Below are 26,788 nucleotides of genomic sequence, written 5' to 3'. Positions count from 1 at the left end.
GAATCATTTTAATAATATCTCCCTAATGCATCAAGATCAGCATTCTGTTTCCATTACAAGACAGCAACTCCAATGTAATATTTCGTTGTAATCGTTTGTCAGCCAGTTTGTGAAGAGACAGTCATAGGAGAATGGAAAATGCTCATTTACCTAGTGTGGTCTATGGCTTTCTATTGAAATTATTATAGTGGTAGCAAATCACAAAAGAAGTTACATTGCCCTGAGTAGTGACACTAACACTAAAATAAATGGGTGTCATTCCTGAATGAACCTACTCTAAATACTGGGTACAAGCAAAATATACTGTTTTGGTCCTTTAAAACACACACACACACACACACACACACACACACACACTATTTTGGCCTGATTAGGAGCACTTGGCTGACAACCCTACTTTTATTGAATTTGCCAGTGGATTTGTTGAAAATGTCAGTATCGGGGAACATGGCAACAACTGCTCCATTTGTGTATGTGTGTGTTTGCTGAAGGGTGTGTAAACTGTAGCAGCTGGACTGCTTGCAGCTGGACTGGGGATTGCATTCTTTGCTGATCAGGGTGTGTGCTTATAACTGGAGAAGGGGGATTCCTACTGGAAAAGTGGAAACTGGCAAAACAGTCAGTCCTACCTAGAACAGAAAGTTAAAGAAAAATGAGCACGAGCACAAAGGAGAGCTGATGCGTCTTCCTGCAATGCTCCAAGACTTCTAAAAAAGTTAATTCTTAACTGCAGACGTATGGCTACAATACCCTTGGGACAACATGCAGCAGCAGCCCTTCTGCCTCCACCTGCAATTCTTAGCTGCTTCAGCTCTTGCTTGGAGTTCCTTCTTGAGCTTTGGTCCCGGGGCAGCTGAACTAGGTAAGGATCCTGCGCTTTTAACACTTGGTCCTTTCTGGGCTGTGGGGAAGGCTGGTGGTAGGCTCAAAGAGGAATGAACTGGGAAGGATGAAGAGTTTGTCTATTGTGTGGGATTTACACCCAAACTCAAAAATTATGCAAAACAACAACAGCACATTTCTAGATCCCAAGTAAGTTGGAAGTAGAGTTAAATTTAATACTGTAGATTCTGAGGAATGCATGTCATCTGCTCACCACTGTAACTTCGTTCTGATGCTTTTTACATAAGCATCTGTCCTGCTCGTTTCAGCGGAATTTTCTTCCAAGAGTTGTTAGGCTTGAAGTATTAGTATATCTTGTTATTTCTCTTTGAAAGCATTCAAATGAAACAAAACAGAAATCTTTGAGATACACTTGTTAGAGGTGGGGTGGGGAGTTAAATACAGGAAAGTACTTAAACTGAGTAAATAAAAATCCCTTTAAAACAGGTCCTGTAAGAAGAAATGCTTTGTTTGTGTGTGTTTTTAAATGCAGTTGTCTTAATGGCTCACTTAGCAATATAAAATTTCAAGACAGGAAAGTAATTTTTGTGGTGGTGGTGGTAGCATTCGTAAATGAAATACCTAATTATCCAATAACTGGATACAGATTTTAAATGCCCAGAAAAGATGCTGATGTTTAGAAGTATTGATATAATGGGCAGACAACAAAACAGAGTAGAATGCATAAGCTAACCATGATACTTTGAGAGCATCTGTTTAACAGGTTGCATACTGCAAGGACAGCCAGAAGGTGAAAAAAACACTTCCAATCATAGATAGGGCATGGCATTTAAAAAGGTCACATTGCTGGAGGTCACATGTATGTGCTTGCAGGCAATTCACATGTGCATCATTAGCTGGATGGATCATTGTGCACGCATAATTCTCCACCGTTATTCAGCTGCCAGTGCTGTGCATGTATTAACCTGATAGTTAAAGGCCCTTAGCACAGAGCAGGTGTTCAGGGATGGGAGTAGAGAGGACTCTGTGCAGTCTTCCATCTCTGCAAAGCAGCTGATCAGTGAAATTGAAGCATAAAAGGCTATGTGCGCCCACAGTTGGAATGGGGTACGCTAAGCAAATCTCCTTATTGCTGAATATATACTGCAGTATTTCAGAAAATAAGTTGCAAGCGCTGGACCTTCTGTTGATTTCAAAAGTGATCAATGGGCAGCATTCATTTGGCATATATTGTATAGAGAAAGAGCTATCTAAAGCATCCTTCATTTGAATTTCAAAGGGTCACCCAGGAAGGTTTCCAGGGCGAAAAACAAGGCAAACCACCTTATCTTCTTGATCTTCAAACAGTGTCTCTAATTTCTAAACCCCTTTGAAGGGTTGCCAGAGTATAAGTGGCTACTTATCTGATAGAAAAGACTTTGCACCAAGGGGAAATGACTTTTTAATTCCTGGAGGCAACTGATTTCCGTTTCAGGGGTTATAGCCAATGAAAGTAATATTTATAGACACTGGGACAGATGCAAATGATGGGAGAGGTGAGCATTATGAAAGAGTTATGAAACTGGTGATTGCCTTCCTTTTTTCATTTCTTGCTGAGTATTCCACTCAAATGAAATTGCTTGGAAGGAGTTTGCATTGTGACAGATTGCGCTGTGACATTACGATGATATTAACAAAACCATATGCTGTTTGCTTTTATATTCTGGCGATAACAAATCTGCTAATTCCACTGTGGATAGGGGAAAAGCAACCAAGTAGCTGTCTGCAGATGCCTCATTAAGGAGAAGAGAAAAATCTTAAGGAGTAGGAAATAACATTTTCTTTGTGATTTTCTCCATCAACATTTACAAGGCGAGGACTGAGTAATGATTAATGAAACTCTCATTATTTTCGCACTTTCATGTTTCCTTGTGCAAGAAGAAACATGAAAGGGTTACCAGCAGTAACTGCTTTCTGTAGTTATTACTTGAATTAAGCACTATGCACGACACAATAATAAAAGCTACTAGTGATTCTTAGGTGTAGGTTGCAGATGTGACTCGAGGCAGAACCAAAGTACACTGAACCAAGCATGCAAGTCACTGTGCGCATGCACACATGCACACACACCATAAATGCCTTTGGGCCATTTCTGACTGCTGAGCAACAAGTAAGCAATTAACAGGAGAATGTGGAATCAGTGTCTGTCTTCCCCTCATTCTGAATTTCCCTTCCTTTCCTACCAGTTCTAAGGGCAAAACTACATGCTATGTTAATCACATGGTTTGCCACTAAGTGCAAAATTTCCTCACTCTATAGCCATTTTGGAGGCCCTAGTCAGGATAATGACCCTGGCAAGGAGCAGGGGAGAGATTTACCTAGTCCATTACCCCTCTCACACCTGCTATTTGCAAGGGAGCAAAGCTCCTTGGCTTTAGCCTCCTTCCAAATAGCATGGTCCAGTCTAAATCACAACAGGGACAAAGGATGAAAAAAAAACCATTTCCCATGCCAGAATCCCAATACTAATCTTGCCCCCCCCCCTCCCCAGTGCTGGCTACAAGTGAAAGAAAAATATGATTAACATAACATGCAATTTGGGGGTAGGTTGCCTTGTAATTAAGCATAATATTAGTGTTGGTGAATGCTGCCAACAGATTTCTCCTAAATTCAAAGTGGGTTTGGAAATTCCTCCTCAGACAAGAGTAGAGAAATTTCTGCGGTATTGTGTGTGGCATGATTGGGGTGGGCAGTAGTATTCCAGTCCCCTGCAATAAACAGATTAACGACAGATAAATGACACAAAGATAATGTTTTGACCATTTAATTCAATGGCAGGAGTATATTTGTGTAAAGACAAAAGCCACTATCCCCGCTTTCAGTGTCTCTCCCTTCTTGGTGTGCTCAAACTTATCCTTCTTCCATTCTTCAGCTCATGTGAGGGAGATAAAGGATGCAGAGCCCTCAAATATTCTACAGTACATACAGTGAAGCTACTTTACTCTAACTTCTGCCATTGTTTAGAACTGCCATTTTCCTCTCAGTCTCATCCCCCTTCTCCCTGCCAATGCTACAGCAGTTGTTCAACCTGCCTTCATTTTTTGCTGCCCTGTCCCAACCTGACTTCATCTAAATCCAGGATTGTGATGTGACACTACAAATCTTCCAATAGGTGTTGCTAGATGACATTCTTTTTTAAAAAAATAAATTTTTATTGAAGTTTCCACAAATTTTTAACTGCTTGATGACATTCTTACATTTTTATTATAAAGAGGCTAATATACAAATGGAAAGCTGATAAGCTCCATTACCATATGACTACACTGTTGTGCCAATAACTTGAAGCTAAATACCAGAAAAACACCCATTTCCTTCTTCAAATTTTAAAAACTAAATTGTACAATTAAATCAGTATTTTCTTGTTTTCTGATCTTTTAATAGTTTCTGTTTTGGTTGAATGTTGTAGAACTTTATATATATATTGGATTTAAGTGTGGCTTCTTCTTCTTCTAATAGGAATTCAGTCGCATTCTTTCTTTTTCTCATTTTTTTTTTTAAAAAAGATAGGAAACCATATGCTATTGTTAACCTTAATAACAACATATCTTTATATTCTTTCCAAAACTGTATTTTCATATCTTTGTGAGATGATTGGAACCAGGAAGATGTCCTGAAAGACAGATGCACATTTCGGATTCCTCAGTGGAAGCTGTAATTTTAAGAAGCAGTACAGGTTTAAAATGTATTGTTGCATTGTTTGCTGAACCTTGCCAACTGATTCAGGCTGCATACCACTGCTGATAATGGAACAGGTTTCATAATAGGATTATATACCCTTGGCGGGTTTCTGAAATATAGGCCTGCAGCTAGGTTTCTCTTAGTTGAAGAGGAGAGGGGAATCAGAGGATGTCGGACTCTACTCACAGCAGGGCTGAGGAACCTCAGACTAGAGGCTGGATGTTGCTCTGCAGGCTTCCCTATCTGGCCAGTGTTAATCTCCCCAAGCCACACCTCTCACCATGCCCTTCGTTTGCCTGGCTGGAAGGTGTTCTTGAACACAATGTACTGTATTTTTTGCTCTATAAGACGCACCAGACCACAAGACGCACCTATTTTTTGGAGGAGGAAAACAAGAAAAAATATATTCTGAATCTCAGAAGCCAGAACAGCAAGAGGGATCACTGTGCAGTGAAACCAGCAATCCCTCTTGCTGTTCTGCCTTCTGGGATAGCTGCACAGCCTGCATTCGCTCCATAAGACGCACACACATTTCCCCTTACTTTTTAGGAGGCAAAAAGTGAGTCTTATAGAGCAAAAAATATGGTATTTACTTGCCTGGGTGGTGATAATGGTGTTTTTTGTGAATGAATAAAACATCTGAATTTTGCATGGCTGAATTGTATGAAGAGTCACATGCATTGCTGTACCCACTTTTGCTTCTGTTGCCACCCACCACTATTATCTGGCCCTGAGAGAGTTGCCCAGCAGGGAATGTGGCCTCCGGCTGAAAATGGTTCCCCACTCAAGCATGGGCAATTCCTATAGGCAGCGGTGGTGAGAGCTGGTCTTTTGCAAACACAACTCCAAAGCTTTGTTGCATGCACAGAGCTACTACTTTGGTTTCTGCCCACAATGCTCCTTGACAGAATTGTCAATGGGCCACCAGCAGCCTCTTGTCTACTCAATATTGATGAATTCATTACATGATTAAAAGGCATATAATTCTAAGCAACGGACAAATGCATGTTCTATTCTGAAAGGAGTTACACATACTGAGCTCTCATGTATGATTTAGTTGGAATTCCTGCATCACAGGGGATTGGACTAGATGACCCTCAGGGTAGCTTCCAACTTTATAGTTCTATGATTCTATGTAATTTTGTTTAAGATAAACCTATTTCTGACGCATAGCTCTTTGACTATATACTTCCATTACTTTGATTGCTCTGTGACATCTTCTGAGAATCATGGGGGGAATAGTCCTAAAATGGCAGAAACAGAATGGATTGCCTAATATAATATTACAGAATCCTACAGAATTGTAGGAAAGTGTATGTCTTTTCTTGCTGTTTTTATGTTTATTCATTGATTGGCAGGTAAGTATATTCTACTCCCTTGTTAGGTACAGAGGGCAGCTTCTCTGGATTGGACTTCAAATTATCTGTAGGCTTCACTGATATGATGCATCTTACATGGTGGCAGGTGCATTTATATCATGATAGCCTCTTGACAGCTTCATTTGTTGGCAATCCCAATGCATGATCCCTTAGGTAATGTTAACATCTCATCAGTTCAGTGACTCTCAAAATCCTACTGTTCTTCTCATGATGTAGCAAACACTCACAACTTTGTTAGGACATTTTTAAAAGTCCTACAAAATTTGGAATACATAGTGTCACAGCTTATAGATCAAAGTGCAATGTTTATTCTGAAATGGTGGCATCTTCCCAGTTTTGTGTGCTGTACCATACTTGCAGTGATCTGTCAAAACACTATTTTAATTGGCTGTTTCCCAAAGACAATGGGTGAAAGGAAGAGGGGGCAGAAAGAGTATAGTAGGTACTTGCCTGAATGGTAGATTTAGGGGGCTTTCGCTGGGCTCTCAGGTTGAGCTTGAGGTTCAGCCTTGATGACAAGGCGGTAGGAAAAAACTCTTCAGGGACATGAGATAAAAAAGGGATGAGATAAAAAGCGACCATTTCAGATTTAAACTTAGTTTTGATCATTCAACAAGGGTACAGACTATTGAGAAAATTGGATGACATAGGTAAAAAAGTTGGATCATTTGTTATGGAATGACCCAGTACTAAGGAGGAAGAACATGCTTTAAGCCTCCAACTTGTAGTGTGTTGTGAATGTAGTTGGGGTGCCCAAGTGGCAGCCCAATAGATAGACATCAAAAGGGCATTGGCAGAGAGCTGCTGAAGTAGCTGCCGGATTAATAGAATGACCTGTAATAGAAAGTGATGAGGAAGCTTCAAACCTCCATATACCATCACAATAGAAGCTATAAGCCACCTAGATAAGGTGGAGGAGCTAAGCTTTTTGCCCAAGGAAGTGGGATGAAAGGAAACAAATAAGAAGTCAGTTAATCTATACTCTTTAGTCCTGGCTAAGTACATCTCGAGTGCACACTTCACATCTAATGTGTGCCAGGCCTTTTTCAATGAGAAGAGCTGGAACAAGACGTGAAGAGAATTGACTCTTGCTGAACATGGAATCTCAACAAAACTTTGGGTAGAAAGGAGAGGTCAGTTCTCAAAACCACCATGTTCTTATGGAAAATACAGATATGCTTTGCTACAGATAGAGCCCCCAACTCTGGCACTCTATGAGCAGATGTAACAGCAATTAGAAAGAGAATTTTAAAGGATGAGTGTTTAAGTGACATTTTGCCCAAGGGTTCAAAGAGAGGCTTCTGCAGAGTTGAGAAAATAGTTCTTAGGAAGGAAAACGGTGGGCTGCCAAGTGGAAACTCTAGGACTGCACCATGAGGAAAGCACTTTAGCACCTGATAGTGAAAGAATAGATGATGGGGTTGCTGCCTGGTGGTTCAGTGTGTTGGGTCAAAGTCCTTTGCTGGGGCTTTTCTGTAGAAAGGCAGGTATGTCAGGAACTGTCAGCTTGCACACTGACATAGCCCTGCCTGAGGACCACTTCAGAAGTTATCCAGCTGGCCTGGTATAGACATTGTGTGGAAGGAATGCAGAATGGTTGTAATTACTGGTTGAGAGAGGTTCAGTCTCTTCAGACAACTCCATTCAAAATCCTCGCAGTCAGACAAAGCCAACATGGATCTGAGTGAATGAGAGGGCCTTGGGACAGCATGTCCCGGCAAAGTGGCAGTTGCCAGGATAAAAGCTCCCACATCCATGCCCGGCCAGAAGGAGTAATCAGACCACCTGGGCCTTCTGTTCCCATATCTTATGCAGCACTTCCTGGAGAATAGATGTGGGTGGAAATGTGTATTGGAGACCAGGAAGTTAAGGGGACATGAGGGCACCCCAAAAATTCTGCCTGAGGGATTATGCCTATCTATATCCCATATATATATTTGTGTGTGTGTGTGTGTGTGTGTATTCTGAGAGCACAAGATCGGACTAGGATATGTGAATAATGTGTCTTCACACATCAGCTGCTTATATAAACAAACCTCTCATATACTGATTTAAATAGTTTTATTGTGGGGTGGGAGGGGATTCTCTGCAAGCTTAAATTATGCCATATCCCATCACAATATCCATTGTCAATTAGCATATCTTGCTCTTGTTTACTTATTACTCTCATTTGCATGAGCATGTGAGCACTTCAGTTCATTAACACTTCAAACAATAGTACAGTATTAATCTTCTTTGTTTCAAAGCACCTCTACTCTCCCTGCCTGAGGGCTGAACTTGCACAGAGAATGTTCAACATCTCCTTAAATAACCACAATGTCAGTTTCCCAGAGGGGAGTGTGGGACAAAGAAGAAACTCCTCCAAACTTTTGAATATATATGAGAAAGAATATGGCTGTAGAGTGGTGCCGGTGGTGTTTTTAACAAACCCTATATGTTATTTTTTTAAAAAAACCACCAACACATTTTGTGCCCCAGGGAGGTCAGTGGAGACTTCTTGTTTATTTCAGTGGCATCTGGCTATTGTTCTCAGTTAAAAGTTAAACCTAGAATTGTGGGGAGACTTCCATTGCCACCCTCAAGCCTTGTCTTTGACTTACATATCTGCAACTGTCTATTTGTGTTGGGGGGGCAATCAGGAGGATATAACACAGGGACACGAATGACACTTCTTTTAACAGTTCTCCAAATGGCTTTTGAACTTGGGATTTTTAAGGAGTACGGGTTGTGTGCCCCCACTCCCCAGTGTTATCTGTGATGGAACTAGGGCAGAAGGTCAAAAATTGTATCCTTGAAACAAATTTTGAATCCTTAAAATCCAGTTCCAGGCATTCTGCCAGTAGAATGCCAGCTCATGCAGCCAAGGCTTTAGGAACTTTCGAAGTAGCTAATCTTAGAGAGAAAGGGGACATTTCTCTTCCCTAACTATAATTCAGCCCCAAAGCCAAACCTATTGATATTCTGGATCACATTAGTCATGACAAATCATCACTGTAAAAACATTGTTTCATTGCCCCTGAGGTACTGAGAGATAATTTAACTATGTATTTTCATGACTTAATTCATAATATTTGTAATAGGGTTGAGAAAGGATGAGCCTCTGTTTCTCCTTTCTTTTTCTGGATGTCTCCTTGTGTCCATAATGGAGCTAGTCACTCCAGCTGAGGGCTGTGTGAAGACTGTGATGTTAAGCACAACAGAAGTAATGCATGCTTGGGCCACCTTACTGATTTCAATGAAAGAGGCAGCTGTACATTCACAAATTAATGCTGACGAAGGGCTGTCCCTGATACTGAAATGAATGTCAAAGCACATGCATGTATCAGATCCCCATTGCCACAAAGAAAGAGCTGTAGTTCAGTAGTAGAACATATGCAATGCCTACAAAAGTTGCTGGGATCAGTACACCACAACTTCCAAGTCAGACTGAGAGACACCACTCTCTGAAAACCTGCTGAACCACAGCCAGTCACTGTAGACCATCTAAGCTGAAAGGACCATTGGTCTGATTTCCTATGTTGCCGAGTCTCTGGATCAGCATGAATGGGTACAGCCTACACAACTTGTATATTGTTATTATTATATATTTCATTTATCAGTTGCTTTTTACAGTAAAAATATATATGTGACTTGACAACACAACACAGCCAGAGAAAAATTTAAAACTCTGACAATACAAAATCCATAAAATGCTCCGACAACACATTATTAAGGACTAAGTCCTACCTGCTTTATCACACTACAATAATCTTACTTTGTTATTATTACCTTAAAATCCCACCATTTGCCCAAGGTGCTGAAGGCAGCAGATGCGATTCTCCCCATTTTATCCTCCCAACAACCCTGTGAGTTAGGGTAGGCTGAGAGACTATGACTGGCCCAAGATCGCCCAGTGAGATTTGTGGCTGAGCTGCTTTCCTAGTACTTATGTGCATGCACATGAAAACTTATACCCAGAACAAACTTAGTGGGTCTCTAAGGTGCTACTTAGGGATGTGGGTGGCACTGTGGGTTAAACCACAGAGCCTAGGACTTGCCGATCAGAAGGTTGGTGGTTCAAATCCCCGCGACGGGGTGTGCTCCCGTTGCTTGGTCCCTGCTCCTGCCAACCTAGCAGTTCGAAAGCATGTCAGAGTGCAAGCAGATAAATAGGTACCGCTCTGGTGGGAAGATAAACGGCATTTCCGTGTGCTACTCTGGTTCGCCAGAAGCTGCTTTGTCATGCTGGCCACATGGCCCAGAAGCTGTATGCCGGCTCCCTCGGCCAATAAAGCGAGATGAGCGCCGCAACCCCAGAGTCGGTCGCAACTGGACCTAATGGTCAGGGGTCCCTTTACCTTTACCTAAGGTGCTACTGGACTATTTTTTTATTTCGACTGTGTCAGACCAACACGGCTACCTACCTGAACCTAACCACTACAGTACACCACAATAGCTCTACCAAGACATACCAAGCCAAATGCCATTTCAGAGCATTGTGTGATAGCCAATCAAGCTCAACAGATTTCGTAATTTGGCCAGTTGCCTGGAACTACACAAAGAGTTGGGTTGTTAGTCACTGGACAAGGTACAACTTCCCCTCCCCAATCCTTGGCAGTGATAGACTTGGTGGATCACAAGCTCTGCAGGTGTAGTACATATATATGCAGGGGAAGAGCTTGCCCTGTGTTCTTCAAGTGTATCAATATGCATGTTTAGTTACTTTTTTTTCACATCGTCTAATTCATTTTTTACCAACTTGTATAAAAATGTTGTTTTTAATAAACCCAGCAGGAAGAAATCAGAAATACACTTGGGGTAAATATAATATATCATTCCATAATTTATACTGTATTCAAGTGCTCAGTGTTTTCTCAGGAAACGTTTAAGCCTTCCCTAGTTGCCCCAGCTAGAAAATGAAAATTCACAGATTGAAATTTATTCAACAGCAGATGTTCTAATAATTATTGTTGAATCAAAAAGTGCTAAATAGTTCCCCATTTCCTTGGGCAAAAATCTCAAATCATTATACCAATTTAACAGCATGATGTAATGAGTCTGAGATGCAACACCCCAAAGCACCTAATTTCAATGCTTTTCCATTCATCTCCTATAATACTGTTTTCAGTAATAAATAATTCTTTCCTGTCCATAGAATTTGTTCCTGAAAGCCACAGGGCCACCTGCCTTGCTTATGGTGGAGAAACTGAAATCTGTAGTTGGAATTAAATACAATACAATAATGTCACCGGGAAATGAAACCTATTCACACCACATATTGTGTGCGATGGAGCACCTGGAAAGGGGAAAGGGATGTGGCCAATTTGGTGGCGGTCTACATCAATAGCAGTAGAGTCATAGGGCGTAACCTTGGATTTAAAATCATGTTGAGAATTTAAAATGAAAATCAGAAAGGCAATAATGGCACCAAAACCACGAGTTGGCTAGGAAGCTGCCTTATACCAACCTCTAGCTCAGTATTGTCTACACTGACTGACAAGGATTCTCCAGGGGTTCAGACAGCGATCTCTCCACCCCCTACCTGGAGATGACAAGGGATCTTCTCCCTGCAAATCAGATACTCCACCATTGAGCTGTAGTCTGTCTCCAAACATCCTCCTGTAAAGAGAAGGTCTCTTTCTGTCCATGGATAGGACTCTGATCCTGTGGAGGCTCTCACCCCACTAACTGGATGCTCCTGCAGGTGGAAGATAGAGAAGTGATCTCCTTTCCTGTATAATCCTATGTACAAACCTCCCCTCCAACCACCCGGCATCATGAAGGGCTGTTTGATCCCTCAACATCAGTTTTTTTTGGGTATGGGGGATGCTCAATCTGCTGGATTCCTCTGTCATCTAGGACTTAATCTACTGCTGAGAATTCCTCTTCCACCAATGGTAATGGATACCATTGGAATGGTTGGGTGAAAGACAGGGAGGCCAACAGTAGGGGAGCTGGAGCTAATGATTGGCAAAGACACCTAATACTAGTTTTGTCCCTATCCTCCTTGCTGAGTTTTACAATGGCAACACAAACTAAGAAGGAGGAAGTCAACAACTGGTGACTCCCTTAGCTGGTTTGTAAGTAAGAAGGCGGGTGAGTTGCTTGGGCAATTCCTTGTTCAACCTAATGGTCGAACCTCCACAATCCGCTTGTCCATTCATAGCAGCAGACTGAGAATAGGTAAAGTTCTCTATTAGTTCTCTTCTTGTTCTCTGATCTCACTTCAATTTTCCTCAGAATGCTCTATTATCTAGACCAAGTGTCCTAAATTACCTACACTCCTATAAATCTGGCAACTTGTGCTAGTTTCTGGCCCAGCTATACTAGACTGACAACAACTTGTCTTCTGGTGGGAATGGAATCAGGGGTTGCTAAGGGAATAAGTCTCCCTAACACCAGACTAAATTCCTCGGTCATCCCTTGTGATTTATTCCTCAAACATGAAAAATAGGTTCAGGTGTATGCGCTGAACAAGTGTGGTAACCATTGCTTGATGGTACGGTCATAGTCGGTATTTTTTTAAGTTGTAATTTCTTTTGATGGTGAACACAGAGACAGATCTATTTTTATTCTTTCTCCATTATTAAAATATATTTGAAGTGTTTGGTTAAAGTCTCCTTTTTGACTTCACTGAATTATCAAATTACCCTATTACTATCTGATTTATTTTAATAAAATGGATATGTGAAATAAATTTGCCGTGTATTATAGGAAGCAAAGGCCCTGGCTTAAGGTCTATTACATAAAAATTCAATTTAATTCAAAGACTTCCCTGAATTATTAAAACACCCACTTTCTGTCAATGACAACTAAGATATTTTGGCTTTAAAAAAATGTTGTGGAGCTACCTTTCATCGTCACAATGTCCCCATTAGCAGACAAATACCTACTTCTGCCAGTTTTCTAGACCCATTTGATGTTGAGACATGTGGCATCCATTTCACCAATTGAGGAAAACAATAAATTTCTGGTAGAAGGTTAAAAATGTAAATTAGACTTCTGCAAAATGACTTACCCCCCAATGTCAGTGATATATTAATCTTAAACAATATATGTAGCTCCACTGAATCCAATGATATAGTATCTCTGTAGTATGTCACCCTATGGAAGCTGACTGTTTTCTTAGGCATTAATAGCACTCATCTGCAAATATGTCCCACTAATAAGATTTCTGCATAATAACACAGAGTATTACACTGTAATTCTGCTAAAACAACAAATAAACTACATTGTTACTTTCAGCCAAAAACTTTTACCTCACCCTGAATATTTAGAATGCTGGTCAAAAGGGAAGCAAATCTCTATTTTTCTTCTGTTTTCAAGAATTACCATTTATTTAGGAGAAAATCTAAAAGCGTAAAGAGTAATAATTTGAATGATTGAAAATGAACGTATTTTTTAGCCAGTTGTTCATGCTGTGCAGTCATTTTCACTGCACAGACTAATATTGCCAGTCTTGTGTAATTTAGATCCTCTCTCTCTCTCTCTCCCACAAACAAACACACACACACACACACACACACACACCAGAGACAAATTTATAATATGGCTCATATATCAAGATTAATAAAAATGACAAGAATAAGTTATTTGTCAACTAATGTCAATTCCTTGGCTTTTTGTTATAGCTTCTGTTGAACAAAATATATTGCACTTGAACTCTGCATTCATTCGTGACAATGAAAGCTACCACAGAGTTGTTTTAATTATGTGCTGTTGTTTTTTAAAGGAAGCCCAACATTTATTTATTTATTTATTTGAGGAAAACATACCCTCAATTGCAAGCTTTCTCTATAATTTATATAACTCTGAAGTGATCCATCATTTGTTCATTGGACTACATTTCTCTTAAGAAACATAATACATAAATAAATAACACTACCACTCTGACACTGCGAAACAGGGCGAGCGAGGGGGAAAGTTATATCCAAGGCTGGCACAAGCCTGTCTGGTTAAGATCTCTGAAGGTGTGAGGGGAAGCTATGGCTCAATGGGAGAGCATCTACTTTGCATGCAGAAGATCCCAGGTTCAGTCTCCAGGTAGGGCTGCACAGCCATTGCTAGACAATGTACTCAGCATTGGTTGCAAGGAAAAAATAGGTATAAAAGGAGAATTCCTGCCTAGATCCAAGTTTGGGGCAATTACTCTTTGGTGAGGCAACCCCAGCAGAGATTTAAAATAACAAAATAGGCAGCCAGATGAACCAATAGTCTGATTTAGACCACAGGAAGCTACTTTATATTATATTCCCATGCTGAAAGATTATGTACACACATTTTGTTTTTGTTTTTGTTTAGTAAGGCCTTTGGCATGAATGTTAGTTCTCTCTCTCTCCTCTCTCTCTCTTTCTGATCTTTTGTGATTTTAAATTTTGTGTGCGTGGTCCACTTGAGTGGTTCAGCTCTAAAGTAGGAAAAAATGGAATACTTTAAAAATAGAATGGTTATGCACTTGTAGTTACATAAAATGCTGATAAGTTTCCAATTTTGGCCACGGATTTTAAGGAAAGCTGTACATGGAGTGAGTCAGCTTTCTTTTGGATTTGGTAGCAATCAAGTCTGAAGAATATCCTCGATACTTGAACAGAGGAGACTAAACCCTAGTTCTGGGGATCTTACCTGGCTTCCCAAAACCCCACTGATTCTGGCTGTGGTGGCAAAATAATAGCTATAAGGATGATGTAGGTAGAGCACTGTACTCAGGCAGAGCCTTGCCTACTAATGTGGATGCTAATTGCATTTCCCGAATCATCAAACCGATCATTTTATGCATGGAGGGGGCCCCACAACCTACCTCCCCAGCTAAATCAGCTGATAAGGTAGGACTCTGTGTCTGTGCTTTAGAATTGCATTGTTAGTCCTGCTTAGAGTAGACCCGTTGACAGCAATGGAACTTCAGTCAGTCTTGACTAATCTGAGTCCTATGGATTACAACAGATCTACTCTATGCACAAGTGTGTCTGGATGCAACTCTGAAAAAATTATTTGCAAATAATAAATATCTACAGTACACTTGGGAATACAACAGAATAAAACAGAGCACTGTGAGTCCACATTCACAATGACCTCTACGGAGCTGCAGAGAAGCAACTATAAATCCAGTTTAATTTATTCACAGAAAGGGTCTACAAATCAGACATTTTAAAGTTACTAGGATATTTATTGTCAGATGGCTAGGGAACATGAACAAATATGCTAAGAACAGTCCACTTACTCATGTTAATATGGCAAAATAGGTAATAATGGTTAGCAAGATGCAGTATATAATGCAAGTACATAGAGTGCATATGGTGGTAACTAAACTTAGGAGAGAGAAAATGAAGTTCTGTATCTTGATTTGGCCTGAGCAGCCAAGACAGCCAAATCCCAACCAGTGAACTTCCATGTATAGAAAGCTCTTCCTGAGAGGGGAAACCTTCACTGTTTGTGCCAAGTGGTGTTTTGGGATGGTCACCAATATCCCTCATTTAATCCTACTCCTTATCTCTCACTGATCTACCAAGCCAAATGCAGTTTCACATCATTGTTGTTTAGAAGAGGGAATTTCAGCAGGTGCAGCTTGTCATGCAAGGTGAAATTTTCTGTTCTGGAACTCTGTTGTCTTTTTTTCATCATGCCAACCAACTAGCTAGCAAGGCAGGGCATTTCCTGGATCTTGTAGCATGGGAAGAATTGGGAAAGCAATCTTAGGTAAATTTCTCTGCCTTTCTTCATAGAAAGACAGAGAAATTTACCTCAAGATTAAAGTAATACATTCTTAAACTAGCTCAGCTGGGCATCTTCCCTTTCCCCTTTCATTCATCTTCCAGGACAAAATTATTTATGCACTTTTTCTTTTCTTTACAGGAGCAATGATTAAATTAAAATGAGCAAGACAAGACACAATAGCCTCGCCTTGTTTGACAGGAGCTAATAAGGACAGGAAGCAAATTAAATGCACAGTAAGATTATTAGGAAAGGTTTAAAATGGCAGGTCCAGTTAAGGAAGTTGCCCCCACAGCTATTACAGCTTTATTAATGCATTAAATGCAACAAATAAATATAGTCGCAAGTGGCTTCTTTTGAAGCAACTGTGACTTAGGTGAAAAGGGCACTCTGACCTTCGGAGCCTCTTGGACTGAGGTAGTGGAAATGTTAGATGTATTTCCCATTGCCTCTTCTCCATTTATGAGTGCCCCTTGCTTTAAACACATTAGAACTGTAATCAAGCATAATATTTGCTCCCAGAGCCTTCAAGCAATCAAATGTAAAATAATGCTGGGTGATTACAGAAAGCAATTTCCACGCCTTGTATAGAGCTTGAGTTTCCCAGGGTGGCGATTAGCGTGGGGGATGTGTATAATGGGCCAATGTATACCACTAAAAGAAATATTTCTTCAAGCAGCAGTCTTGGCAGATTAATTCTGGGAAGAAGAGGAAGAAGGAAAAACCCACACACCGAGAAACAGTGTTAAGAATGTCTAGATACTTGATATTTCTGATGATCTCACTTTCTTGCTAGCCATTTGATTCTTAGTGAAATCTTCCAGAGATAGGCAGCCAGATGTACACAGGCCTGTTTCCCAGCTGATAAAAGTTAGCAGAACTATGATTGAATTGTTACACAAGCTTGCCCTTCTTGCACAGCATTCCAGAGATTTCATTTCTCCGCCACCTCCCTAAAGAGTAAAAAGTGATGTCATAGCTGAAGATCAGAAACAGATCACAAAAGGGATGTTCCTGATGCTTAACTGTCTCCAGAAAAAAAGACATACACACATATACATACCTAGATCCTTTATTATCTTTTAGCAGCCATTTCGATAATGCAGTTGGTGTAAGGGCCCATTGAATTGCTCATTATATCTTAAAGTGTGATTTACACACAATTTTGCAACCACATGCAAGGTTATAATCACAAAATGACAACGATCACCCAGGACATTGTAAATAACTTTTACACTACATCAAATTGCTTCATCTTTCTGAGGGGTGCGTGGATTTCGGCCAGGTGAGACCAATTTCTTTTCTACTCTAGGGCAGCTTTGCTTCATACATGACCAGCTGCAAAAGTGGTCCTTTCAAAGGGGTGGACTGGACATGTATACCTCTCTAAAATGCACCTCAGAGAACACATAAGCTTCCATGCCAACTCCTGAACAGATGAAGTCTCTTCCTTCAGAACACAGAGCAAATGTAGAGGGCCCATTACAAAATCAGAAATCATTGTGGAGGTCCCAACTTGCATACCTTTTGATGTGTAGGGAGGAGGGTATGCACATTGGGCCGTCATGTGACAGCTGCTAGCACTAACTGAGCTAAGGCTTGCTGAATTGCCCTTGTGCACCCCTATTAGAAAGTAATAGGGGAAAACCCCCAAAAAGAGGCAGGGAAAGGCTGCAAACTATTGGCATTTAGAATTCTCCCAGGAATCACAAATGCTCAGGGAAAGAGAACTATTTGGTATGCAAACTTCATTTTGTGCTGGTTTGCATTAGAATATGCTAGATTTAACATTTTCCAAAAATAGTGTTAAAAAAATAATAAAATAATAATAATAAAACCTTCCATTCTTAGGATGGACTGGTTCGTTTTGCTTGAACTAAACAACAACAACAAAAACCCTAATAAACAAAGTCAGAAATTCTCGATGCTTTCTATGCTAATGCCATAATATATTTATTTATTCACTGTCATCTTACAAAGTGCTTACTCTTCTCATTTTTATCAGCTGACTAGCGCTTTGGGAATTAATGTAAGGTTATCTCCAAGAGATACAGTGAATTCAGGTATTGAGAGTCAAATTCTCAGTAGACAGTAACTTAAATCGAGCGCATATAAACCAACCACAGAGAGAATAATAGCATGAGCAAATCCAAATTCATGAATATCTGTATGCTGCGCCCTATTCACGGATGCCAGAAATATGTGTCTGAACAACAGAAAAGCATAGAGAGCAAAGAATGGCTTTTCCTTGGAGAAACACCTTTATCTGACTCCTTTAGGAGATATTAGTTTCTTTTTTTGAATTTCAAGGCATGTGAATTTTAAAAATATAATGATGAATATTTCAGATTTGAAATGATTTAGTGATTAATTGTCGGTAGTAGGTGATATTCTATGTTAGTCTTACATAGAGTAGACCCAAAGAAAGCAATGGACTTGACAGGATTGGACCCAATACTTTTCTTATATGAATCATACTGTGTTTTGAGAGGGACAGAAAATGCTTTTTTTTAGCTACAATGCAAAGTGTTTAAATGTAGTAAAAATAAATTAAAATTTAGCTTTAAAGGAATTGATTTAATCATGCATAACAGCAATCAGGCAATAATGAGGGTAAATTGAAAACTGTTGTTGTTAATTGAATTTATATACTTCCCTATACCCGGAGGTCTCAGGGCGGTTGACAGAAAAAAATCAGTATATAAAACCACAAAATATATAATCAAAATAAAACAACAGCCCAATAAGCCCTCCATGCTTTGTGTTACCTAGTAACTTCTCATTAATTATGTTAATAGAAAAGTCACATATTACCAATGCTGTTGAAAGCTACCGTAGTAGCATTTCTTATACAGGCAGGGAAAATAAGGAAGAAGTATCCAAGTGCACAAGAACATTGTTGTTGGCAGTAATTGTCACTGTTAGTACTACTATTGTATGACTACTATTGTACTGTATGACCAGTTCAGCCAGGCAGGTTACTTCCAGAGAAGACAGTGTGATTCAGTTCAAAGAAACAGATTCTTTATTTATCATCTCTTCTTCACACAGTGCTGGCCTCTGTGAGAGCACGGAGCCCAAAAGCAGGATGTCCCAATTTAATCAAGGCAGTTGGGGGAATATGAGTCCTATACACTCACTGCACAGGACACTATTATTGAGCCCACTGCATTTTGAATGACGTTTTTCCTCAGAGGCATTCTCCGTATCAAACTATATTACAAACCATTTGCAATATGTATTTGTAATGTGATTACAAACCATATTAATGAAATTTACAAAGAAAACTTGAAGATGTTGCTCACTGCAGAGACAATTTCTTTTCTGAGACACAAAACAGACCGGCAGAATAATCCTGTGGAGGGGTGGGAGAGGGAGCAGGGAGAAACCACCAAATACAAAGCTCTCTTAGGCTAAAGTGGAATGTCCTGTTTTTTCCATTTGTCTTTTCTGACCCATTTTTACAATATATCCTATTGCTCTCAATGGGATGAAACATAATTGCAGCAGTTCCAGAGCTGACACATTTCCCTTCCATTCTGAGGATGCGTTAGGAAAGCAGGTATAACTTTGTATCCAAATTCTTCAATCTTTCCAAATAATGCCCCTTTCTTGCTGGTATCAGAGCAACCAGAGCATTCAGTGAAGGTTTCTGTGATAACAATCAGAAGGTTTATAATGGCAGACCACCTACTCAACACAAACACCTCAGATTGCAGAAGGGTGAATCTGCAGTATCCTATGGTTTGTTCCCAGATGCTGTGATCAGACTAGACAGAGAGAGGGCTCACTGCTTAAAAATTTACCTCAGCGGAAAATATAGTGGAAATAAACAGACCAGCAAGGCCAAACACATTGGGTTGCATTCAGCTAAGCCCTCTGCAGAGCAGACCAATTAAAATGGTAAAGTTAGTTATTGTCATGGTCTGATTGGGTGTAGAGGAACCAGTGGGAGGAACCAGGTGGGGAACCACCAAGGGAAGAAGGCTCAGAGCTCAGGAAGTGGTGGTGGGGTGATGACGAGTGGTCAGAGGGAGAAGAGGGAAAAGACTGGGAAGAGGAGATGTCGGAAGCTGAAGGCGTAATGGCTTAGTGAGCTGGGACAGTCTGTGGCTGGGATAAGTCCATCCAGAATCATAGGCAGAAGCTGAAGCAGGAGGGTGGGAGGAGAGAGGCAGAGATGAGTGAGGCTGGTGAAGAGTCCCTTCCACTGTGACAAGCTCCCATCCCTACTGGTCTCCCAGAATCTGAAGAGGCATGAAGTGGGAAGAGCAAAGACAGACATGCAGGTGCTGTTACTGATTGCTTGGGGGAAAACCTTGAAGGAGGAGGAGAAGAAGATGACATAGACAGCTGTGGTGACCTTTTGTTTAGGGGCAAGACGTACCAGGGATACGTTCCTGTGCTCATTATGCCTGACACTCCACCAAGTCTGTGCAGATCATGTTCCCACAAATAAAGAGTTAACTCCAATGTGCACAGTGTGAATTACTACCAGCTTGCTCCTGTCAATTATATCTACTAAATTCAATGGGTTTACTTTGACTAGCATTTAATGCCACCCATAGGAATAATCTACTACAGGACACTGAGAAACCAAGTAACTAGCAAAGCCCTGCCCCACCAACTGCTACTGCTATTTCCTGGCTTATGTGCAGATACTGGGAACTGAATATGTGCAAAGCTAGTGAATGACAGTTCTTCCCAATGCACAGGGATGTAGCTGCCAATGCCGATTCTCAGGATTAAGCTGCATGGACACTTGATTTTACTTTGGACCCCCCCCCCCAATGTTCTAAAGGACAGAAATTAAATTAATTCATATTAATGTAACAGAAGTAAACCAGCAAATTATTAGCTAGGCTTAATAATCCGTTGATAACACAAATACACATAAGCATTTGGACTAAATCCGGGGAAATACAGCATGTCTGTAAGCAGCTCAGTCTCTCCGCATTTACACCACGTAATTTGTAGCATAATGTGGTCCCCTATCTGTGTGAAGAAGTGTATTTAGTTTAATTCATCTATGGGAGTTAGGATTCCTCTGAGGAAACTCTTATCCCAGCTTACAGAAATTCAGCCATTTGAATGTCATTAATATTAATGAGTCAACTGATGAATCAATATGCACTGTAATGAAATTATCCTGAAACCGTATGTTGCTGCTGCTGTTTGTTTGTTTTTTAAAAAAGGATTTCAGTGGTAATAGTAAACAAGGGAAGTAAAATTACTTTAATGTCAAGGGCCTGGTTACCATGTGGGGCTGTGGGGTATACTTAGACATGGATCTCCCCCCTCCCCTCTTTCCTATATTTTCAAAATAGCTTTCTTTGTACATGGGGAAAGTTTATTACAGATTCAGAAAGGCTACTGGGATAAAGACAGTTTTGACAAACTGCATGTTTGTTCTTTACATAGTGTTGAACAGTGTGAGAAATTATGGGAAATCATGGCTATTTTGTGGCTTGAGGCAGGGGTGGGACATTTTTGGCTTGCCAGGCCTTTGTTGGACTCCAGGTCCCATCAGCCCAACCATGATGAATGTTCATGGACAGTGAGAGTTATAGTCCTAAAAATATATGGAGGGCCAAAGGTTACTTCACCCTGGTCTACAGCAAGGTGTCGTGACCTGCAGCACTTGTTATACCCTAATAATAATCTTGGGTTTAGTTTTAGATTCCAGCATTGTACTTTAAACAAGACTTAGCAGATGTTTTCAAGATTAATTCCTAGGGGAAATGTCATCCAAAGCAACCCATTTGAAACAAAGCGTATATGAGAGTGGTCGGCAAGATAATTGTCCCTTTTTTGAGAGAGATAAAAAATGATGAAGAAAAAAACTGAATGATGGAAAAAGAGGTTTGTTAACTGCATTGACTATATTCCTGATATGGTTCACATCCTGGCAGTCCAAGGTTCAGTACTGCGCCCCCGCCAGGAAGAAATGTACTGTAGTCTATGATACACAGTCAAGTTAAAAGGCAGTGAGCACTGTGTCAGATACCTTTATTGATGGAAGTTATTTTTTTAGGACTGCAGAGACCAAGGCATGACAAACACAAATTATTACAGAATCATTTTGCCCATTGAAAGAGAATCTAACCAAAACTAACGCTCCACTGAAGTAGCAGAAGGCATAGATATATTTGAGACAGACTCTGGGAAAGCAGAGTCCTTGGCAGGAGTCCTCATAACACCATTTGCACTGCCTGTTAACTTTTGCTAACAGATGTTAGGATTTCTGGAGGAGGGGCTGAGTTTTGTTCATATCAAAAGTCAGAAGCAAGTCACTTATCACTCCCTGAAAGAGGGGAAAAAACCCAGTTTGGGAAACACAATTGACTGGTCTCAGTGATGACCAGAGACTCTTTTCAGTGTTCTTCTCACGTTCCATTTGTATGAAATCAATATAATTTCCAGAGCACTGTACATAAAAATATACGTATTATGGTCTGTATCCAGTGCTCATTTTGAGCTAGACTTTCCTGTGCTCAGGACACAACACCCAATTTCCATGAATCCCCCCATTGCAACCCCTGTACATCATGAGAAGCTGCTCTTGAGTGCTGAGGGGGGTCCTCACATTTACATATGTTGGTTTAGTTGATTTCTTGATACACTTTCCAAAAATGTGTGTTTCCAGTTCTTCTTCTTCTTCTTCTTCGAAAAAAGGTGCTGGTACTCACCATGAAGTTGTTATAGTAAGTGCCACACTTTTAACATTTGAAAATGTTAATGTTGAAATGTTGAGTACCCCCAGAAAAAAAGCACTGTGTGGTTCATATGTGTTGAAAGAAGCAGTGTGCAAAACCTACAGGAAAAAGGTTTTCCCCCCCCCCAGTCATTTGGCTATCTATAGCTTGCCCTTCATCTCAGTGAATCCTAGGGCAGGGTATTTTATTGATATGAATTCATTTATTTCACTCGGTGGCAGCAGAATTCGATGGAGCAGCCACCCTTTCTCTCAAAATCCAGACAGTTTGGAGTTTGCTTATCATGCATGCATGACTTGTTCATAGTGACACTGTCCTATGTTTTACAGGGGCTGCAGGCTGCATATTATTGCTCATTTCCAACTGCCTTTGACCGAGTCAAATGCTGGTCCATCTAAGCTCTGCCAATTATTGTAAGCTTTCCAAGGCAGAGGGCTTTCCTATTACCAGCTACACAATCGATTTGGCCAGGGATTGGAACTGTGACCTTCTGTGTGCATGCGTGTGTTTCCGTGCGCTGCTCTGGTTCACCAGAAGCGGCTTAGTCATGCTGGCCACATGACCCGGAAAACTGTCTGCAGAAGCAGACAAACGCAGGCTCCCTCGGCCTTTAAAGCGAGATGAGTATCAAACCCAGAGTTGTCTGTGACTGGATTTATCAGTCAGGGGTCCCTTTACCTTTTTTTAGGGGAGGAGAGAAGATGGAAATTCTGTTGGGCCTGTGGGGCTTTGCACACAGAGCATTGGATAATGATACAGTGGTACCTCGGGTTAATAACTTAATTCGTTCTGGAGGTCCATTCTTAGACTGAAACTGTTCTTAACCTGAAGCACCACTTTAGTTAATGGGGCCTCCTGCTGCTGCTGTACCACTGGAGCACGATTTCTGTTCTTATCCTGAAGCAAAGTTCTTAACCCGAGGTAATATTTCTGGGTTAGCGGCGTCTGTAACCTGAAGCGTATGTAACCCGAGGTACGACTACTGTTTTGAACAATGTAGGAGGAATTCAGCATCACACTCTTCCCATCATCCCATTGTCACAAACATTTTTGATTGCCAGACAGAACAATCCCTGCTTGCTCTCCCATTCATTGTTCTGGAGGTTCTCCAACCCCTCCAAAGCAGATTTGGGAGAGGCACAGGGTGTGCAGAGGGTGAGGACAGGGGCAAAAGGCCATTGTGTTAGTGGGAGCCCTCGTGCTAGCATGCTGGGTTAGATGAATCCTAGCATATGGAATGTTTGTTGATGAGATGTTTATTGATGAATGAACAAGTGGTGTATTCAGTGATATTTTTTACTGAATCTCCCAACGGTTTTGGAACATCGTTTCAGTTTAGTGGAATGACAGATTTCAAACTAAATCCATTTGGTTAAAGATAATATTTGTGTTTCTTTCTAACATTGCAAGGGGATTGTAAATCCTCACTGCATCAGGGTTGCAAATTCCTCAGGAGTAACACATTAATCATGTGATTATCCTTCATTTCTTCACACCATGTTGCAGTGATGATATAAACCAAAACACAGAACAAGTTCAGAAATGCGGAATTGAGAAAAGGGTGTGTGAGGACAATAGCTTTTTATAGATCCAGAGACGGCAACTTTTGAGAACAAGCCCTGTTACCCAATTATCATAGGGTATTTTCAGCGCCTGTTCTCAAAGAAGCAAAGTGAATCTTAAGAACATAATGATTCTTTAAAAAAATCTCTTCTTAAGTAATCCCTGTTGATTTCACAAGAAGCTTTAGCATCATAGGCAAAGTAACTTCAGCCACAATCCTCTAATTATCTCCAGATACCATTTATACAGCTCAGTTTGACACCTAGGCTGAAGTAAAGGTTAATGAAATTCTTATTTGCACATGTTGAAAGGCAAAACATGAAATGCATTCCTCACATAAGGCTGGATATGTCCTCTGTTTTGAAGAATTTTAGTTCAGGCGAGGTAAACTTAGTGCTATTTTAAAGAAACTCTTCTTTTGCTTCTTCTTCTTCACCCAGAATGAAGAGATTTCTATTCTAGGCATGTATGGTGTCAACTGAATACTATGTATTCCAAGAGGTGTTCCTAATATTTCAACCATGGGCATCACTAATCACACAGAATGAGAAATTGTGTTGGAATGAACTGATGTGATGCTTACAACAGATGTCTGTGCAGTAATATAGGTATATGAAAGATATGTATGAGTAGCAGGTACACCGACTCATAAAATATTTTGTGCATTGCTATTGTTCGTGCTTGCTTAGAAAACTGTATCATTCGGTGCTCTAAACCGAGAACACGTAAGAACATAAGATGAACTCTGCTAGATCAGTATGAGGCCTATATAGTCCAGTATCTTGTTTCTAACCATCACCAGCAGATACCTACAAGCATAACAGTACCAGCATGACCATTTGTTTATCCCCAGCACCTGGTATTCAGAGCAGAGTAACTATCACTGAAGATAGATGTACAATTTTGTTCAGACCTCATTGGGCTGAACTTTTGCACTCTTATATTTTCTCCCTGAAGATTATTTTGCACTTCTGCAAGTGTTAGGGGTACCCTGAGCCTGCTGGTATCTCTGTCGTGCTTTTTCAGCAACCCCATTTCGGCTTTAATACAAGTTGGCACATAACAGTAGAGTTCACTGTCAGAGGGAACAATAACCCTCTTGTCTGAATTTGTCTAATCTGAAAAGATTTCCAAGTTTGTGACCAGCACTATATTCAACGGGAGTGAATTGCCTCACTCTGGGAAACAATGGAGACTCTAGAATACGTTATTGATTTATGTTTTTACATTTATAGCCCACCTGTCTTCTATCATGGAATGCAAGGCAGATTACATGCTATTCTCAGGCATTCACCCATCTGGGCATTAACTAGAAAGAAATCTGTTTAGTTTCAGTGAGGTGGCAGCCTCATGTGCCTTCAGGGTTGATAGAATAGAAGAAACTTGTAAGAAAAGCTCCATTTTTATATTCTAAAACATCAGTGGTTCCCAAACTCCCTCACCACTTGAAAATTGCTGAGGATCTTGGCTGACCACATAATGAGTTTTTTTGCCTGTTGTAACAATTGTAACACTGTGCTAGATGATATAATTTTCAGTTGTATTTTTATTATTTCCTTTATTTCTTCCAAATTGTACAATTTGTATTAATTCCATAGAATGTGAGCTATAATACAATAAAACACAATGTAAGAAATGAAAGAAGCAATACAAATGCAGTTAAACGTGGATATGAATATGTAACACAATGGATGGGCCATTTCCTGTCTTCAACCACAAATACAGACATGCTGTAGACCACCCCAGTGAAGCTTGTGAACCACTGGTGGTCTGCAGACCAGAGTCTGGTTAACTCCTGCTCTACATATAAAGCTCTACATAGATATTCTAAACTGAACAAATTTTGTATCATCCACGACACAACTTCGAAACACCAGGTTTGCAGAGACAACCACTGACTAATGAACAAAGGCTGAAATGCAAATGTTGTTTTCTTTGTGTACTCATTTTCCTTACAGCTTTTTACATGTAAATTGCTTGTTTAGAGTTTGTTTTTAAAAAACACAAATTGCAAATGGAAAGCCTGTAATAAACTCCAGGTATCAACTATGATTAAAACCTGGCCTTGTTTCTCAAAAACAACAACATGTTGTTTAGCCTGCGGGTATGAAGATGAAAGTTTGCCTTTATTAAGCCAGTTTTCAAAATTCATGTTTTGAAAGTTCACAGTATGTTTCAAAGAACAGTAGTAGATTGGGCCTATTGTATATTACAGTGAAACAATTATAATGTATGATGAAATTAGCCAATAGTTGGCCTAGTGGGGAGTCTGGTTTCATTCCACTATTTGGCAATTTCTTCAAGTGTTTGTTGTGTGATTATTCCATTATTCATTCAGTTGTCAGAATGAAAGAGGGTTAGATAGCTATTGATAGTCCTTCCATGAAGTTACGAGCATTGATGGCTATGTTCTGCCTCCACTGAGGGATGCAGCAAGTCTTTGTGTACCAGTAGCTGAGAATCAGAAGTGGGCAGCGTGGTGTTGCATGCAGATCCTGCTTTCTGGTTTCTAATAGGCTTTCTGGTTGTCCACTGTTAAGAGGACACTTATCTATGTAGATTGGCCTTTGGCCTGAACTAACAGAGCTCTCTACTTTTGTACCAGTGTGGTAGGGAAGTTAAGAACGGTGGACTCGTAATCTGGTGAACTGGGTTCACTTCCCTGCTCCTCAACATGCAGCTGCTGGGTGACCTTGGGCTAGTCACACTTCTCTGAAGTCTCTCAGCCTCACTCACCTCACAGAGTGTTTGTTGTGGAGGAGGAAGGGAAAGGAGATTGTTAGCCGCTTTGAGACTCCTTAGGGTAGTGATAAAGCAGGATATCAAATCCAAACTCCTCCTCCTCTTCTCTTATAGCTAAATCTTGTGAGGGAACATTTGATC

The 26,788-nt window shown here is 40.4% G+C and overlaps 1 protein-coding gene across 2 annotated transcripts in view; it reads left to right on the top strand.

The window, feature by feature from the left end:
* The first annotated feature begins 638 nt into the window (after positions 1-638).
* LOC310827454 (von Willebrand factor D and EGF domain-containing protein-like) overlaps positions 639-26,788 on the top strand; it is a 199,603-nt gene continuing 173,453 nt past the window's right edge. For both annotated transcript variants that reach the window (XM_083703544.1, XM_083703543.1), the window contains exon 1: positions 639-862. In XM_083703544.1, coding sequence (XP_083559670.1) covers positions 763-862 — 100 coding nt within the window. In that variant the 5' untranslated portion in view covers positions 639-762. The remainder of the gene's footprint in view (positions 863-26,788) is intronic.

The sequence above is a fragment of the Podarcis gaigeae genome (assembly GCF_964106915.1).
Source record: "Podarcis gaigeae genome assembly, chromosome: 1".
NCBI lineage: Eukaryota > Metazoa > Chordata > Lepidosauria > Squamata > Lacertidae > Podarcis > Podarcis gaigeae.
Note: the sequence above shows the minus strand (reverse complement) of the source record. Positions and strands in the feature narration are given on the sequence as shown.